At 33.9% G+C, this 17,980-nt stretch overlaps 1 protein-coding gene across 6 annotated transcripts in view; it reads right to left on the reverse strand.

Moving 5' to 3' along the window:
- Window positions 1-1,445: 1,445 nt before the first annotated feature.
- The window catches only part of ABCA5 (ATP binding cassette subfamily A member 5), a 116,296-nt gene continuing 99,761 nt past the window's right edge, over window positions 1,446-17,980 (reverse strand). For 5 of the 6 annotated variants that reach the window (XM_072645529.1, XM_072645530.1, XM_072645531.1 and 2 more), the window contains 8 exons: window positions 15,966-16,144; window positions 15,552-15,627; window positions 15,355-15,449; window positions 13,990-14,109; window positions 13,504-13,653; window positions 7,901-7,980; window positions 7,289-7,344; window positions 1,446-5,708 (listed from right to left, as the gene is read on the reverse strand). In XM_072645529.1, coding sequence (XP_072501630.1) covers window positions 5,601-5,708; window positions 7,289-7,344; window positions 7,901-7,980; window positions 13,504-13,653; window positions 13,990-14,109; window positions 15,355-15,449; window positions 15,552-15,627; window positions 15,966-16,144 — 864 coding nt within the window. In that variant the 3' untranslated portion in view covers window positions 1,446-5,600. The other variant, XM_072645533.1, reaches the window with a different exon arrangement.

The raw sequence follows: 17,980 nt of genomic DNA on the forward strand, positions 1-17,980 counted from the left end.
GTCCTCAAGGAACTCATTTTCGATATGATGGTCAGGGGGTAGGGGGACAACACAGATAAAAATATATACTAAATAAAAACAAAAGTAATTTCTGGAGGCACTAGCAACTGAGGAAGGGCAAGGACAGGGAAAAGGAGGAGGCAGGGAAATCAAAATAGGCCTCACTTAGGACTTGCATTTTACTTGAGTTTTGAAGGAAACCAGACATTCAATGAGGCAGAGAGGAGAAGGGAGTGAATTCCAGGGAGGGAGGACAGCACTTGCTGCCTTTGGGAATATGATGAAATCAGGTCTGCCAAGATATGCATCACCTTTCCAGAGATCTGTCAGCTCTCTTTGTGGCAGCTTCTTTATGGTTCTGCTTTCATTCCATCGCTGGAGGAACCAAACCAGATCTCTTTTGCCATTCTCACCAAAAATGAAAACAACACACACAGAGGCATTTAAGATGCAGTTTGGGTCAATTTTGTATGCCTTTTTTGTTTTGCTACTAACAAAGGGGAGAAAAAAGAAAAAGAAAAAAGAGACCTTCAAAGAACAATTTCTGTATTCTAATAAGGGAGCCCTTAAATGTTTGCAGTTTAAGATGTAGAAATTTAGTCTGATTTGTTAATTCTAGGTGAAAGTTTCGGGACAATGAAATGTCAATTTTGACTCGAGAGGAATGACGAAACATACGACCCCTCTTTATAGTAGTAGTTATTAATGCAGAATGCTCAATCTTGTTAGACATATTTACTGCTTATTTGTTAAACTATTTTTCCTTTTTATGAAGAGTTAATGAAGGTAAGATTCACTGGAAAATGGCAGTAAAGTATGAAAGTCATCAATAAAATTTTTTTAAAAAATAAAATGTAATTCCCTCCAGCCATTAAAAAGAACTAATGCTAAAGTCAAATTTTACATTTATTATAGTCTACAAAATGGATTAAAAACTACCTATTATCACTCCACTTAAAAGGAAAACATAAAAAGATATATATGCTACAATGGAAATGGTCTAGAATGTATCAAGCAAATGAAAGGTTTTTTTGTTTCTCCAGTGAAAGCTGTGTGATCAACAATATCTCAATTTAAATAAAGTCCTATATTTTATTATGTGATATATTTACAAATATTTCCTAAAATAGATGTCTGTTGTTCTTCATTATGTCTGATGACACTTCTTTTTAACTTTATTATCCAGGAAACATACTTTTTTATATGGAGCTGAAAGTGAAATAGGACTTTATGCAAAGACAAATGGGGTTATGTCTGGCTTTAAGTCAGTCAACAAAATTAGCAGATCCATCTGAGTCTGTCATGGCACAGGTACACATAATTTTGCCCTAAGAATATACCAGATGAAGACAAAGACTGAAATTAATAGTTCTAACCAGCTGTTTCCAAGAAGACCCTGGGGAGTGGGATAAAAGTTATGAATTTAGGCAATAGACACATACGAATTATAATATTGATTCTTTAATAGGTGAACATCAGAAGTCATATTTTCAAAGCACTTAGTTTGGTATCTTAAATATTGTTCTCAAATTCAGTGTGATCAAATGAAATGTTCATTGTCTCACTACCTTTTATTATTAAAGGGTAACAGTGTTTCCATTAAAAACTGAACCAGGCTGTAGCATTAAACATATTTGTGGTATTACAGGCAATGATGTAGCATTGAAAAATGAGGTTTGCCTCATATAAGACCAATTTTAGAGCACTGACATATCTAAACCACCCAAAATAATTTCTGAAAACTACAAAAAATTTGTATATTTGCATAAAAATTTAAGACAATAAAACAATTAGCAGTGTAGATAACAAAACTGTAGCACAAATTCTCAAAAGTTTTCTTCCCCAGCCTTTTTAAGTGAAGACAATATCCTGTTATCATTAAAAACCAGTAATTGGGAAAGACAAACTTGCTTTTTAAAAAAACAGAAAACACTTTTGTGCCACACTTTCCATTTTCAGAGGGGCTGCTCATGTTCTTGAACTGCCAATATGTGCCAAAAGTCATGTATTTATACAGAAAACGAAATATTAACCTGAGAAAATTTTTCTACTTCTATTAAAAAGTAAATTGTTACAGCCATCTAAAAGCAAAGGCTACATTTATACTCTCAGACCAAAAAATATAAAGATGGATATTTACAATTATTAATTTATATTCATGACTTTTCAATAATTTTTCTCCTGTTAAAATAAGTAAGAGATAGACAATATAAAATAAAAATAAGATATGTGCATAAAAAAATAAAGGCCTTCACTTTGAAAGGCAAGTTTACTAATTTAGGTCAAGGAAAGGAAAAATGGTCAGGTGATAGGATGTTTTTAAGATGAAAACAATTAAAAACACAACTACTTCCATTTGCTCAAAATCAATGGCTATATAATACATTTGGAGTTAATCTCAAGGTTTTCAAGAAATGAGATTTTTTAAAATGTGTATGGAACATATTGAGTACAAACCCAATAGAATGAAGTCAAAATGAAACACTGAGTAAAATTTTTTCTATGCTTATCAAATTTTAACCATGAACTCATTAAAATCAAAAGAATTTAAGGAAGGATGCCAGGTTGAGAAGCAAAATGCCAATATTAAGGCTTGACAACTTTTCTTCTGAGATAAACTTAATGACGCAATAAAGTTCCCATAAGCTTAATTATATAATTTTAATTATAAATATTTCCTATTGCTCTTCATTTCTCAAGTTATAATTTTTACAAAGTGCTGACCTTATCCAACAGCTAACTTCTGCTTCAGAAAAAATAATTATTCTCAGTGAAGTGGATGTTCTTATTTTTTTAAACCAACTTTTATCAAGACAAATAGACCTTGTAATATTTAGATTTGTTCTATTACATATAAATATTTCTGGATTGTGCATTGCAGTATTATTCCATAAGTATGAATTATGTACTATATTGCAATTGGCCCTTCCTCCTTTGTTAAGACTACATTAGCCACATATGCAACTAGGATAAAATAAAACTGTGTTACCAAGCAAGCACAGAGCCATTCTTTATCTTTGACAGTCTATTGGGGTGCAATAAGTGCTCCAGGAATAAATATCAAGAAAACTGCAATGCCCACAAATCCCCAAATTTGTACAAGGACACATGTTAAAGCACAACAGAAAAGCAACTAAATTACCATGCTAATAATGCAAACTTGACTAGTGAAAAGAATCTAAACTTCACATTTCAAAAAAAAGATTAACTTGATTACTTCTATGTACATTGATATATACCAAATGAAAAATATTTTTATATTTTAAAAAATTCATGTAATCTCTTGTACAATGAATGCACGTTTCAGCTAAAATTTATATTAAATTTTCTCAATGCAAATGGATTTTCTCAAGCATTCAATTTCTCTTTGGTTAATATTTTTTTCAAACTATAAATGTAACTTGCTAATTGCTCCTTTTTATTTGGTGTCCAAATGGTTAGAGAAAATTATACCCTCAGGTGAGATACCTCTTCTTGATATTTAAGAAAAAATCAGCCTTAAGTATAACAATGATTTTTATCTGTTCAGTGACATTAAGGCTCTTTTCAACAATGATCTGTTTCAAACATAAAATATTTATTTATGAATTTATCTAGAAAAGCAAGCCATTTTATTTTAAGCCTGCCCTTCAACGGGCAATTGTATTCCTTGGGTTCATGCTGCCAGTACAGAAATGAGCAATGTTTAAGTCAAAAAGAGTAAAAAGAACAAGGCAAGAGATAGTCTCAAATAAATAAAACAGAATTATAGACTATCTTATCTTGGGAAAACTTTGTTACAATGATAAGTAATTTTAGCAATCAAAAGGAAATTATCTGAGAAAACAACAAAAATTCAAGGCTGCAGTTCATTACTAAGGAAAGGTAAACCTCAAAGTCATTATTTTTTTAACTACTTAGGAATCAGAGATAGCTGGTATGGCAGAAACAAACAAAATGAACAGTAGATCACGGAGGGTACTCTTTACCAAGCTGTATCAGCCGGGAAGATCATCAAGGTGATTGATACTGGAACTAAAAAACAGAAACTATTAGGCATTTACATATTTCTTTCTATTCGGTATGGATATAATTAGCATTATACAACAGTTATGTTCCTTAAAAGTCTGACGTAAATCTAATTTTCTTAAAACAAATAACTGAAAATACAATAGTAAACTTGCTATTTAAAGGAGCCCTGAAATCAATCATTTTGAAGTAACACTCTGCTCTGTAAATAATCACCCTAATGAATCTTTTCAAAGTGTTCTTTTTGAATCTTTTCCAAGTGTTATTTTTGGGCATCTGGTCTTCTCATGTTGTGAACCATATATACTGTGCATCAGCACCATGGACTGTCTGTCAGTGCCATCTACAATCACTGGTGGATCTAGGCAGTGTCTAGCTTAAATTAATAAGGTTTAAGCAGCTAATGGGAAGATCATGTTGCTTGATACCTGTATAACATCTGAAATTTTATTACATGAAATAATTATGGTAAATTATAACAAATTAATCTTTCCAAACTTTAGCTCTGGAAAATGATAAAAATTCTGGTTTTCCCCTAATATAGACAGTAGCTTTTATTCTTGACTCATCTGTATAATAAAACTAACCAATGATGGTTAAAATTCCTAAAAGTCAAATAAGGATTGTCTGAAGTCAAAATGCTAATAAAAATTAACAAGTCTTATCTCTCAAGAAGCAAATACATACCCTTCTATACTAAATAGGGGAGAAAATACTCCACCTAGTAAGGGAAAACTGAATTATCCCAGCCTAGCATATTTCTCCATTCCAGATATCTGCACATCAAAAAAACAGGGTTATCAGACAAATCAATAATAAATATTATAATGATGAAGAAATGTCATTACCCCCACATGTAAAATATACTAAAACAGAAATCAATTCAATTAGCTTGAAAATACAATGAATATTCTTCTAACCTAAAGCACCTAACATCCAATCTGAAGCATTCATTCTTACTGCCACCTAGTGGTCATGTTTTTTTTTCATATGAACTTCTATTGAAGAGATCTTTTCTACTGCTGCTTCTTTAAAGACCTGTGATAGGCAGCTTTTTGTGAGGGCTTAACTCTAAAAACTGAGAGAAAAGAAATGTCTGCAATATCCTTTCAGTCTGTCTCCTAAGTGTCAGCTTACATGGCTACTTAAATTCACCTAGTTGGCTTGCAATATATAATAAGCTTATTTTCTGGTCAAGTTGGAGGTGGATTTTCCCCCCAGAAGTAAATGTAAAAATTCAATGTAAAAGGACTGTCAAAACAAAAATGATCTCTTCCACTATTAGTGAATATGTAAACAGAGAAACACTATTATAAAACCTGAGGAAAATAACAAAAGTAAATATTTCTCTCAAAAAACAAGTTAGAATTAAACATCCTTTAGATAGTAACACTAAAATACAATTAGTTACACAAAAGAAAACCAAAACACAGCAATGCAGTATTTCAATTAAAGAATTCTGGAAATGTAGTGATAAGATCATTTCCTATGACCCAAATGTTTTCATGGTTCACAGGACATGTTACAAAGATATAAAAATAACATGAAGTGGAAGGAAAACAATCCTCTTAGAGGATTTGAAAGGTAAGAATTCAAAATACAACTCTGTCTTCCTGGGTTCTTTCCCACCAAAGAGTGCTGTTTAAAGTTCCACAACTGTTATCTTCTTCTTCCTGTTCTTTAGTGAGTTCTACAAAAACCTAATGGGAGAAGAAATCAAGTCCAATAAATGTGGTGTTAAAGAAGACAAATCTCTTAAATTACTAAAGTTTGGTTCTAAGTTTTGATTCTAAATATCAAAATGAATTTTTTGACACTAGCAACACAAAGTGTGAAATAGTAGCCTGTACATTAAGAGTAAAGAATGATTCTGTGCCATGGCTTTATCAAATTATTTCACTGAAATCAAATTATTTCACATTCACATGGCACTGTCAGTCATCAATGGTACTAAATTAAAGAGACAGTAAAGCAATATAACTAGAGAATAACCACATATGACCTTTGAATGCACTGCTAGTAAGAACATTTGACCTTTTTATACAATTTCTATGTAAATATGATATTGAAATTACTCAAAAATGTGAGAGATCCACAGTCACTATCAGCCAGAGACCTAGAATTTCTAATACAGATACTCTGACAGAACAGTCTCATAGGAGTACGTTGTCTCTGTAACATACTCATCATTCCCAAACCCTTCTCTACACCCATGACTTCAAGCAGCTTGTAGCATGGCTCAGCATGCAAGATGTTGCCAGGCATACACAGTATATTAGAAAACAAAAAGCAATACAGGGAAAACCACTCAGAAATAACAAACTCCTGAAGTTGCACTGCTTTACCACAAAGTGATCATACTTGGACGATTCTCTTTCCCTTAAAAAAATCAAACTGATTCTAATTCTATTCTGTAGCTGATTCTATCGTGTCACCTTCAATAAGTTGGAGAATTGCCTGTGTTTCTTTGTCTCTGACTTAAGTTCAGAAGCTCAGCTTTCCTCTCTGAGCTAAATTGTCCCACAAATCACCTTAATTCAAAGAAATATATTGTCTCTACACATTTTATTGCCCATGCATCATTAAGGATGATCCATTATCTTCCTAATAAGCCTTGCAAGATGCAGGTGGGTGCCAGGAAGTCTATTATCTCTGCAATGCTGGCTGTCCTTCAAGAAAGTCTGAACTGTTATCATTGGGACTCCAGCCATGCAGGTGGACATTACCAATGAGTTTTCCACAGCAACAAGATGGAAGGAGAGGTTGTTGGCAGGCCTTCATTCTCCACTTCCATCCATAATTCAGACTTTGAAACCCATCATATTGTTTTATGCTTTTTTATATGCTTCCTATTCCATGTTCTTTTATACTTCCCAACATGAAGGCTGGTCAGCCCTATCTCGTGGTTTTTTCTACTAACTAAGGAGTTGAGAGTTCTTTTTATTATTAACTGCTAGGCTTTCTAATCAGTTGAACATGCTCACAACTTTGTGCCTCAGTTTACTTTGATTTCAACCACAACACCTCTCTTCCAAAAGTATGAGGTACACAAGAGTAGTAGAATGGGCCAGTCTTGAAAACACTAGCCCAGGAATTTCGTTCTGCTTTGATCTGCCCCCCACAAGCTATGGACACTTACCTTCTCCACAGCTCAGCTGCCCCCTACTTCCTTACCAAGGTTAACACAAAGAGCACTTAAGTTTTTAAGAGACAGATTTGTACAATCATCATTTGTGCATGTTTTACAATATTAAAATAAAATTACTTGACTTTACTATACCTGCTCCAGTGTTGCTTGAGAAAAGTTGTATTCTTCAATACTAAAAGTATGTTTAGCTATTAAAATGACATAAAAAGAATGGTTTAATCATCAGTATATTCAAACAATTTAAGAGGAACATGTTTAACTATGGTCAAAATTAGGTCAGTCAGAATTCAATGATATAAACTTTATCCATTCTTAATAAATCTATTAAGAGCATATCGCATCACGCCTTCTACTGTGGCTGAGACAAATGATAGCTGTCTGGCCCAACCATTTTAAACTGGCATTGACAGACTATCTTAACCTCAGATTCCTTTGATCAATTTTTTCCATGAATTAGGGTAGAAAGGTAAAATGATGAGTGGCTGGACTAATAAAGCATACCTAGAGCTAGCCTAGCAAGAAAAGTTAGCTGGGTCTTCAGGGAGGTACAGGACTACTGAATGCGAATACTCTGAATAATCTACCATAAACTACTCAGTGAAAAACAAACTTAACACATGACTCTATTAGCAGTACCATTTTGAATTCTGAGTTCCAAACAACAGAATTATAAATGATCTTCTGGGATACACGTTTAAAAAGTTGGGGACTATGTTGTACAAATGATTTGGAAATATTTCATACCTTCTTCCAGCTTAGAAAAAGACTGTGCAAGAGACTGTACATCTTCTTTAGGAATTTTATAAGCCAAAATAGAAGAAAAACTGAAAAATGTAATAAAGCATGAATTACAAGTTATAAGGTGATAATTTCTATATTATATTAGCCAATAAAAATAATTAATTATCCATTCCTGTGTTCTGAAGGTAAAAATCAAAATTATAAGATTAAAAACCACAATTTTAGCATATATGTGAACAAAATTTATTTTCAAGTATCAATGAAGTTGCGATCTCACTGAAATGGGTATCTATTTTATCAGCACATATCAAAACCCCTCTTCTGCCTCCTCATCCTGTGTAATATTTTAAAGATAATCTGCTCAATGTACTGGAGACTGTCCTCAAGGTCTTTCTATATTTCAAGAGTACCAAAGGATGCCTCCATTTGCTGTCTTTTGCCCATACTAGAATAACTTGCTCACTTCCTTTTTTGGATTATTCATTTCCTCAATGATACCCCTAACACCACTTCTTGAAAGTATACTACCATTGAAAATATACTGGAATTTAATGTCACCCACCATGTAATTAATCATTGCCCTTTGAGTTACTTTCAATTTTTCTTGGAGACTGTAACCATTCAGACTTGCAATTATATAGAATCAACAAGAAAACACTTACATTGAAACGATGGATCACTGCAGTGTGGAACAGATGGGGATCTTTAAAAGCAATACGCAGTTTTCCAAATATTATCCTCCTTCTTCTATCATACCTATTCAAATTCTGGATCCAACTCATAGCTCATATGCAGTGACTACCCCAAATATGTGAACTGATATGTTAACTTAATAAACTGGCAACTAACTCAATGATATATTTTGGACAATAGGTATTTTTATTCCATTTAGTTTTTCTCATAGGCTAATTTCATTAGAAAAATAATAGATTTTAATGAGGAAGCCTGCAAATTCAGGGTTTGATTCAATCAGTTCAATACCATCCTTAAAAAATGGAAAAGATCCTGCCATCTATAAGGAATCCTTCAGTCTTGTACTTTGTGCAGGATACTCTACACAAGAGCATCTAAGGCAAGCAATATTTCCTTGTTTTCTGCTTTGCTTACTATTAAGCATATCAAAGAACAGTTATATCCACCGTCATATTTGTCAAATAATATTATATAATCTCCAGCAATTTGGAACTATTCCCCAAAAGTTACTAAATTGTGCATACCTTTTGATTCAAAGATATTGCTACTAGATAAATACATTAAAGGGATAAAAGAAAGAGGAAAAGGACTCCATGTACAAAAATATTTATGCAGCATATCTCTTTTTGTGGTAACAGAGAACTGGAAATTGAAGGGAGTTCCTATCACTTGGCGAAAGAAAGAACAAATTATGGTACATGAATGTAACACTATTATGCTTAAGAGATTATGAAGGTAATAAAGAGTTTTTGGGTTTGTTTTTTTTTTTTTCAGAGAAACTTGTATGAACTGATGGAGAGTACAGGACAACAATTTATATAAAAACAACCTTAAAAAACTTAAGAACTTGGATCAACCCAAACCCACAATTTCAGATGAGGCAGGGTGAAATATGCTATTCATTTCCTGATAAATGATGGATAAAGGATGCCATAGACAATGAGGAAATTTAATTTGATTGACTATGCATATTTGCTACATGTTCTACCCTGCCTTCCCAATGCAGGAAGGCAGGAATTTTATTCACTGAAAAAACAAAATATAATTTAATAAACTCTTGTATGGCCTCAGAATATACATGAAAGACTACTTGTTAAAAGAATGCTTCTCAGGCTGTCTTGTTCTACTCAATAAAACCAACCAAGTGTTTATTAAGCACCTAACATATGCCAGGTACTGGTAACAAATACAAAGAATGAAACAATTCCTATTCCCAGGCAACTGACGTTAAAACAAGAGAAATACTATGTATAGCAGGATAAGCAGAGTAATAATGAAGAGAATATATACAAAATAATAAAAAAAAAAAACACAGTCTTTTGGGAGAAACAGCTAGAGTGGAAGGTAGGGGGTTAAGATCAGGAAAGGCTTCAAGTAGAAGGTGGTAAATGATTTAAGTCTTGAAGGAAGAAAGATTCAAATGAATTAAAATGTGTTTTGTGATTAAAAAACAATAGTAGAATTTTCTATTTTCTGTACTGCTTGGACAACTGTGCAACTATAAAGATGTACTCAGCTAGAAAACCATTTGTGAAAGCTTGCCTATTTCCTTCTCATACTGTATAATTAAAGATAGTCCTGATAAAAATTTAGATCATTCTCATAAAGTCATCCTTAAAAAGATGAGAAAGTAGTGTTATCTTGATTACTTTTTAGAGAGGCATCATCCATTCTTTTTCCTTTTTCTCTTTTTCAGTATCTTCTCATCCCTGAGATACATACTGAATTAATCCCACAGTAATGTCAAGACTAGCTTGCACATCCAGCAAAGATTTTCTTAGTGTATATTTCATTGATTTGGTCAACCATTTCTTTATCTTTGTAAGACTCTTGGGATGGTTGCTCTTCCATGAAAACAAAATTTGACATAGAAACATGACCAAATTTATACCATTTTATACCAGTTTACTGTCATCCTTGAAGCTCTATTTATGACCATTTCTGGAACGATGTGGCTCATAAGTTTCACTGAAACTTGTTTTCACTTCAGCAGTTTCTTGCTAAACATAATCTTTCATCTTCGTCTTCCACACCATTTTACAAATGAGCTATATTCTACATCAATATTGCCTTTGGCTGCCATATTCTTCTGCTTGATCATTAAGCATATGCTGGCTGCAGCAGTTCCTGTGCCTTTCAGTCTCTTCGTTGTGACAACTGTTGGATATCATGTAAATTTTTGTAGGAAACAGTGATGATCAGCACCTTCCTCATTTTTTCCAGTTTTAAACAGACAATTCTTTTTGAATAAGTAAGGCTAAAGTTGTGATTATTTTTTAAAGTATCTTTTTTAACTTTTCTTGTAGTTTGACGCTGATTTTGGACTTTTTCTCTCCATGGTTTGACTGCAGAAAGCTGATTCTAATAAAATTCCCACATCACTAATCAGTTTTTTCCTGCATGCTGACATCTAATTTCACTGCTTGTCACAGGCACTGCTTTCCAACATTCTTTGTTTCTCAAACTTGAGCCATATTTGCCAATGTACCTTTTCCAATTCTCATATGCGTCCCACCTTCTCACTGAAATCATTGAATATCAAAGTATATAATTCTTGTCAAGTCCTTTGTAATATTTTCCTATTTCTTCGTTTTCTGAAACAAACATTGGCACATTAACAATGTTCTTCATGATGGTCCCTTTTGCTTACATTCATCCTGAATACTGCAAGATGAGATGACCAAATATCTCCTGAGTTTTCTTTCCACCCCCACCACACCTCCAGATCCACCCAGCCAGTGCTTGGGGTCTGAGATTCAAATGCTGCTTCCCAGCCTCAGGGCTTTGGGTAGGGGAGGGGCTGCTATTCAGTGTGAGATTAAGTTCAGGTACTCAGGTGGGGGCAGGGCCACCTCACAGGCTCAGTTCCCTCAGGGGGTTTATGCAGAGACCTTCAACAATGGATCCAGGCTCCTGCCTGCTTGGGGAGCCCTTGTCCTCTGCCACCCCCCACTGCTGCCTCCCGAGGGGGCCTTAGTTATGGGGACACCCCACTCCCCTCTCGACCAGCCAAAGAGACCCTCTCACTGACCCTTGTCACCTGTGGGTGGAAGGACCTGCGCGGCCACTGGAGATTCCATCCCTGAAGCCTGCTTGGATCTGCTCCTCTCGCAGCTGCTCGGCCAAGGCAGGGCTGGGCTCCGCTCCAGGTCCAGTGCACGAAGGACCTTTCGTGTCAGGTTTTCAGGTCTCTCTGGAACAGAAATCTCATCTGCTCCATTGTTCTGTGGCTTCTGCTGCTCCAGAAGTTGTTGGGAGTTCTTCTTTACAGTATTTTATGGGCTGTGGGTTCGGAGCTAGCATATGTGTCTTTCTACTCCGCCATCTTGGCTCCTCCCCAAGATGACCACATATCTCATGAAATGGTATTTATTATTGTCCTTAGATATACTAGGAAATCATCTTGGCCAAATTCACGTCACCGAAGAGGTCATCCTTCCACAGTCAACAATTGTTAAGCATACAATGTGTCAGACACTTCACTAAATGTATGAGATAAAAAGAAAGGCAAAAACAATCCCTGACCTCAACAAAGAGAAGCACTAGCTGCGTGCAGGGAAACAGAGTAAGGTCTCCTGCAGAATGTGAGATTTAAGGTGAGTCTAGAAGGAAGCCAGGGAAACTAAGATGTGGAGACAAAGAAATCATTCTACATGAGGGATAACCAGTGAAAAATGTATAGAAATAAGAGGCAGGGCATTAAATGTGAGGAACAAGAAGTAAGTCAGTGTAGCTGAACTGGAGAGCACATGGAGTAATATAAAGTATAAAGAGACTGGAAAGCTAAGAAGGGGCCAGATTACAAAGAACTTTTTAATGCCAAATAGAGGAGTTTATATTTGATCGTCAAGGAAAGAGGAAGATGCTGGAGTTTACTGAGTAGAAGGTCTATTGTGAATGTATTTTTAATGGAATTAATGTATTTTGAATGGTAATTTAAATGGGAAGATCTTTCTCAGCCATTAATAGGCCCATGTGACCTGTTTAAGTCACATGGAAGCCTGAGTCACATGAGTTTGAGTCACATGAATCTGTGGTGAGAGGAGCTTGGTGAATGGGTAGAACAGGAAGGGGTGGAGCAGGAAGGGTGGAATAGGAAGAGGTGGAGCTGGAGCAGAGCTGAGAGGAAGTTGGTCAGACTAGTCAGAGCTGGGACAGACAGAGGAAGCAGACAGCTGGGATTGTGAGTGTTTATGGAAAGGCCTGATAATGTGTATAGACTTCTTGGTTACTATGACGGATTTCTTTGTTGCTATGAAGGACGTGGTTTTCTGGAGTCTGAATAAATGTTTTGGTTTTGTCTTCTATGTGGAGAGTCTGTTGTACTTTGTGATTCAGAATTATGCCGGTGTATTCATGGCCTCCATGGGTGCTGTGAATATTGTGTTGTCGATACAAAGGGTGAGACCTATATTTTAGGGAATCACTTTGGTGGCTCAATGGAAGATGAGTAGGAGTAAGAAGACACTACTTTTTGTTTTCTAATTAATTTTTCAAGACACTATCAATGCAGATGTGGTTTATTTCTTCAGATTGGCAAGATTAGTTCTCAGAAAGCAGGCCTCATATGTTGCCAAAACTACCCTGAATTCAAGCTTATGCACCAATGGTATATTCTTTAAGAGGCTTCAGGGTAGGAATCTGTCTTGACATATAAAATGTCCTGAATCACAATATTCCACTTTTTAAAAATGTTTTGATTGCACAAAAAGTCATTTTTCTTAAAGTACTTATAGATCAAAATATGAGAATTACCAAGTCAACAGCAGAACCATAATTATAGACATACTATTAGACTATAGTATCATTTTTAGTATCATAATTAAGCATATATTTTCCAGTAAATGAAAAATTTTAAATCTTCCTAAAAGAACAGATTATCTTTAACTGAGATATTAAGAAATACTATTTACCTTTCCTGACGAACTGCATTTGGAAAAATATGGTGAATTTGTCTTTGAAGCTGTTCCACTTCCAGATTTTCCATCCAGTCCTTTAATTTAATTTCCAAAAAGTAGCCTCTGCCAAATTTACTCTTTAAGTGTTGTACAGTGCCAATACATCTGTAGCAATTTTAGGAAAAAAAAAAACCCTAAGACATGTAAACACAAAATGACACACTTTAATGGAAGGTGTCATATTTAAATCCCAAAACACTATTTTTAAAAAGTTACCCAATACCATAAACAAAAATTTTTATTGACTGTATGCATAAATTAAATCTAAATGAGGTAACTACCCATATTTGGACCTAAATTATTTCCTCAAGTTGATTCGTAAGTAAGGACTTCCTCCTAAATTAAAGGAGAAAAAAGCTTAATATAGACCAGCAGTATATTTATTGCATGTCTTTGAAATTATGATATATTTGAGATATTATACTAACTACAGGCTCCTACCTTAACTGTCCAGATACCAAAATAGCTACTCGATCACAGACTGCCTCTGCCTCTTCCATATAATGTGTAGTCAAGATAGCTGCTCGCCTTTTGTTTTTAAACGCAGCTCGAATTGCTCTCCTACAAGAAACCCAAAGGAAGGTGTTTGTAATTTTATATTTCTGTGTTACTATAGATATAATAGGTCTTACTGCAATTACCTAAGCTGTTTAAGTCTCAAGCTAATTATTTGACTTGTAACAATTTATCAAATATTATTGTCATTATTTCACCCCATCTTATTTCAATTGTTTTATTCTTATTTGCACTTTTATTCTAAAGTTTTAAAAAGAAGAGTGTTCATGTTTTTTATTTTATCAAGGTAAAATGGTAATTTTATAGTAATATTTTTTAAATGACAAATATTAAAACTAAGTTAAACATGTATCTAGGTAGCACACTGGATAGAATACCGGACCAGGTGACAAGAAAGCTTGAGTTCAAAACCAGCATTAGACACTTACTAGCTGTGGAGCAAGTCATGTAACTTCTGTCTCTCTTAGATTCTTTATCTGTAAAATGAAGATAATACCAGCACCTCCACCCCAGAATTGTTGTGAGGGTAAAATGAAACAGTATTTGTAAAGTGCTTTGAAAATCTTGGAGTGCTATAAAACTGCAAGTTATTGTTATTATTCAGATAAAAGAAATGTGAGATTATCTTTTCCATGTCCCTCATTTTACATATTGAGGACAAGAGAGTTAACTATTTAAAATTCCAAATTTCTTGAAATATTACTACTTTTATATAAATTGAGGAACTCAGAACTATTACATATATGTAACGTATACATGTAAATATGCATTGTAAAAATGATAAATCCTTAGAAATAATAAATTACAAAATGTTTTTGAACTATGTATCTTTTTTCTAATTATACATATAATAACTTAATGTAGGTTTAAAAATAAACCCATATTTTAAGAAAAATGATACACAAGCTATATTATATTTAATAGGACTTTTCACTTTGATAAACCACAATTATGATTTCAGCATCTTCTTCCTATGCTATCACAGAATGTTAGAGTCAAGAAGAACCTTAAAGGTCAGCCAGTCTAACATCTTCATTTTACAGATGTGTAAATGAGGGTTCCAAGAGATAAAATGACTACCCTTAAGAAACACAGCCAGTTACCAGCTAAGGTACTGGAACTCAAGTGTCCTATTTCCCCATCCACTGTTCTTTCCAAAGGAGATATACCTACAATTCAAAGGTAATACCACAACTCTCTTAAGTCAAATAATTTTGATTCTCTAAATGTTTTGGTTGGGATATGGTAAAATTTAATGTTCTTTGTTTCTCTTGTGGCATGCATACTCACCACATATGTTGCTTGGCTTTAGGATCCATACCAGTAGATGGTTCATCTAACAAAGTAACCTGGGGAGTTCCAAGCATGCTTAGTGCAAAACACAACTAGAAACAAAGAAATAAAAATAACTAATAATTCCATGACAACAACACAAAGCACTATGCAAACAATAAAATACACATATATTCATTTTCTAATAGGAGTACCTTTCGCTTTATTCCAGCAGGCAATTTCTTTGTAGTTTTCTGAATATGTTCTCTTAAATCAAGTGCACTTGTGATTCTGAAAATGGACGACATAAATATAGTATACCTTTGATATAAGTATCCATAAAAAAGCTTATCAGTCTCATAAATGCCAATCGTTTTAGGAAGAAAATTAATTGATGGCTGTTATTCGTAAATAAGAACAAAATCATCTCAGTTTCTCATTCTATTAAGAATATGGTTTCATAAATAAAATGATACAGATAATTTTTAAAATACAAACTTTACAAACAAGCAAAAATATAGGGTGTCTTTTTTTAAAGTTTTTACCATTTTTTAATCATCTCCACAAATAAATTACTCAGTTATGTAAGTAGACAAGCACAAATACAGATTGAAAAAAAAACCTGTTACCTTTTTATGACTTCTTTCACATCACTCCTATTCATTCCTTTCACAGACCCATATATTTCAAAGTGCTCTTGTAATGTAATATCTGGCCAAAGCGGATTTGTTTGAGGACAATATCCTATGTACTTAATAGAATCATCCTCTTTAGCAGTTAGTTCTGAGGAATAATCTCCCAGAAGTACCTATTTAAACATAAATTCATTTTTACTAAATATTGGTGCATTAAATATTATTAATTTAACATAAAGATAATTGTTTAACTGAATACTTGATCATCATCTGGGTCAAGAACTAATCAGAATTATATTACTTTTGGATAAACGCTATTATAAAAGGTAATAGATAATATCTAAACCAGAGGTCATGACACACAAGATGATTCTAAACAGTCATCATCAGAAGTTTCTTTTTTATCTTAGAATCTTCTCAACCTCCATAAGCCTGCCTCACCTTTCCCCCACTACAACTAACCTAGGGGGTTCAACCCAAGGAACTTCATTTGAAGGCTAATTTCAATATGTTTGCAGCTCCCCCATACCTTGGCCCAACTGTCCCCCCATCACCACAATGAATTTGGAAGACTACGCAAAGGAGAAAGCTACACATAAGCAAAGATACCTTCACATTACTATTCTAACTGGGGCCAATTTATTCTAAAGGCTGTTTGCTTTTGGTACCAAATACTGACTTTACTGTCAGTTTTAACTCCAGCTTTACTAAAGCCTGTGATTTAGAAGAGTCTTCTGATGAGGCAAAAAATACCTTTACCTGTCAATTTTTCCCATATTCTTATAACACGTCTAAATTCTAGTTGTACCCACTTCAACCTGGTCGCTATCTTTCCTTTACCCTCCCATTCCAAGTTTCCCTTCTGGAACTCTGTTTCCACTGTTTAAACAACAACAAACATCCCTCTACATCCTAAATATCTTCCTCTTACATTTTTTTACAGAATTAAAAGTCCTTGAGGGTAAAAACCATTTTTTTTTTTTGTCTCCTCACACAGGGCCTTTGCACATTTTAAGCATTGAATAAAATTGTCTGTTAAACTGATTTAATTTATTGAATTGAACTTTCTGGCTCATGGAAATCTGGCTTTGTCCTGAAAAATACCTCATTTCTTACCACCATCTCTAATATTTCCAATTCTTCCAAGTTGCAGCCAATAAAAAATCAAACTAACATTTCTTAAGTACCAGTTAGGCACTAGGCACTGTGCTAGTTTCTAGGGATACAAAGATAAAATAAAACAGACCCTGTCCTCAAAGATCTGACATTCTATCACAGTAAACAACATATACACATAAGCTACCCCCCCAACCAGACACCAACAGGATAGAAATTTCATGGAGTAACTACTAGGCCAGGTTTAAGGTACTCTGTGGGTTTACACTACTAAAACAATAGTTCACAAGCTCTCACTGGTGTATTTATATTTAATTATTAGTTAGTAGACAAAAACACATAGAAGAGAGCAAAAGGAAATTCAGAGGGCAGAGACATGAAAAGTACTAATGGTATTATAATATTAAAATTGATGCACATTTGAAAAAAAACAACAGCAAAACATACAGGGGAGATTCAGCGTTTCCTATGCAAATCTTTTTCTTTCCTTCATATTTGGAAATGTTAATATTTGTTGATAACTATTAAATTCTTAATAAAAATTATTTTAAAAAAACAAAACAACATAAGGGAACAAATGTTACTCAAGTAGTTGATACTCAGAAAGACAAAATGTAGCAAACAGAATACAACAAAATTCAATGATATGACAAGAAATATTAAAACAAAATGAAAACAAAAGTTTAAAAACTTGAGGTATATTAGTAAAAAACTTACGACAAAGAACAGAATAAATGAAAAATAGTTTAAGACTCATCAAACTTCCTGAAAGCCATGACCAAATAAGAGATCAGGATACTATGTTTCAAGAAATCATAAAAGAAAACTTCCAGAAACTATTAAAAGACAGTGAAAACAGAAAAAAACCCCACAAGTCAGCACTTGAAACCCCA

The sequence above is a fragment of the Notamacropus eugenii genome, chromosome 2, assembly GCF_028372415.1.
Source record: "Notamacropus eugenii isolate mMacEug1 chromosome 2, mMacEug1.pri_v2, whole genome shotgun sequence".
In the NCBI taxonomy this organism is placed as follows: Eukaryota; Metazoa; Chordata; class Mammalia; order Diprotodontia; family Macropodidae; genus Notamacropus; species Notamacropus eugenii.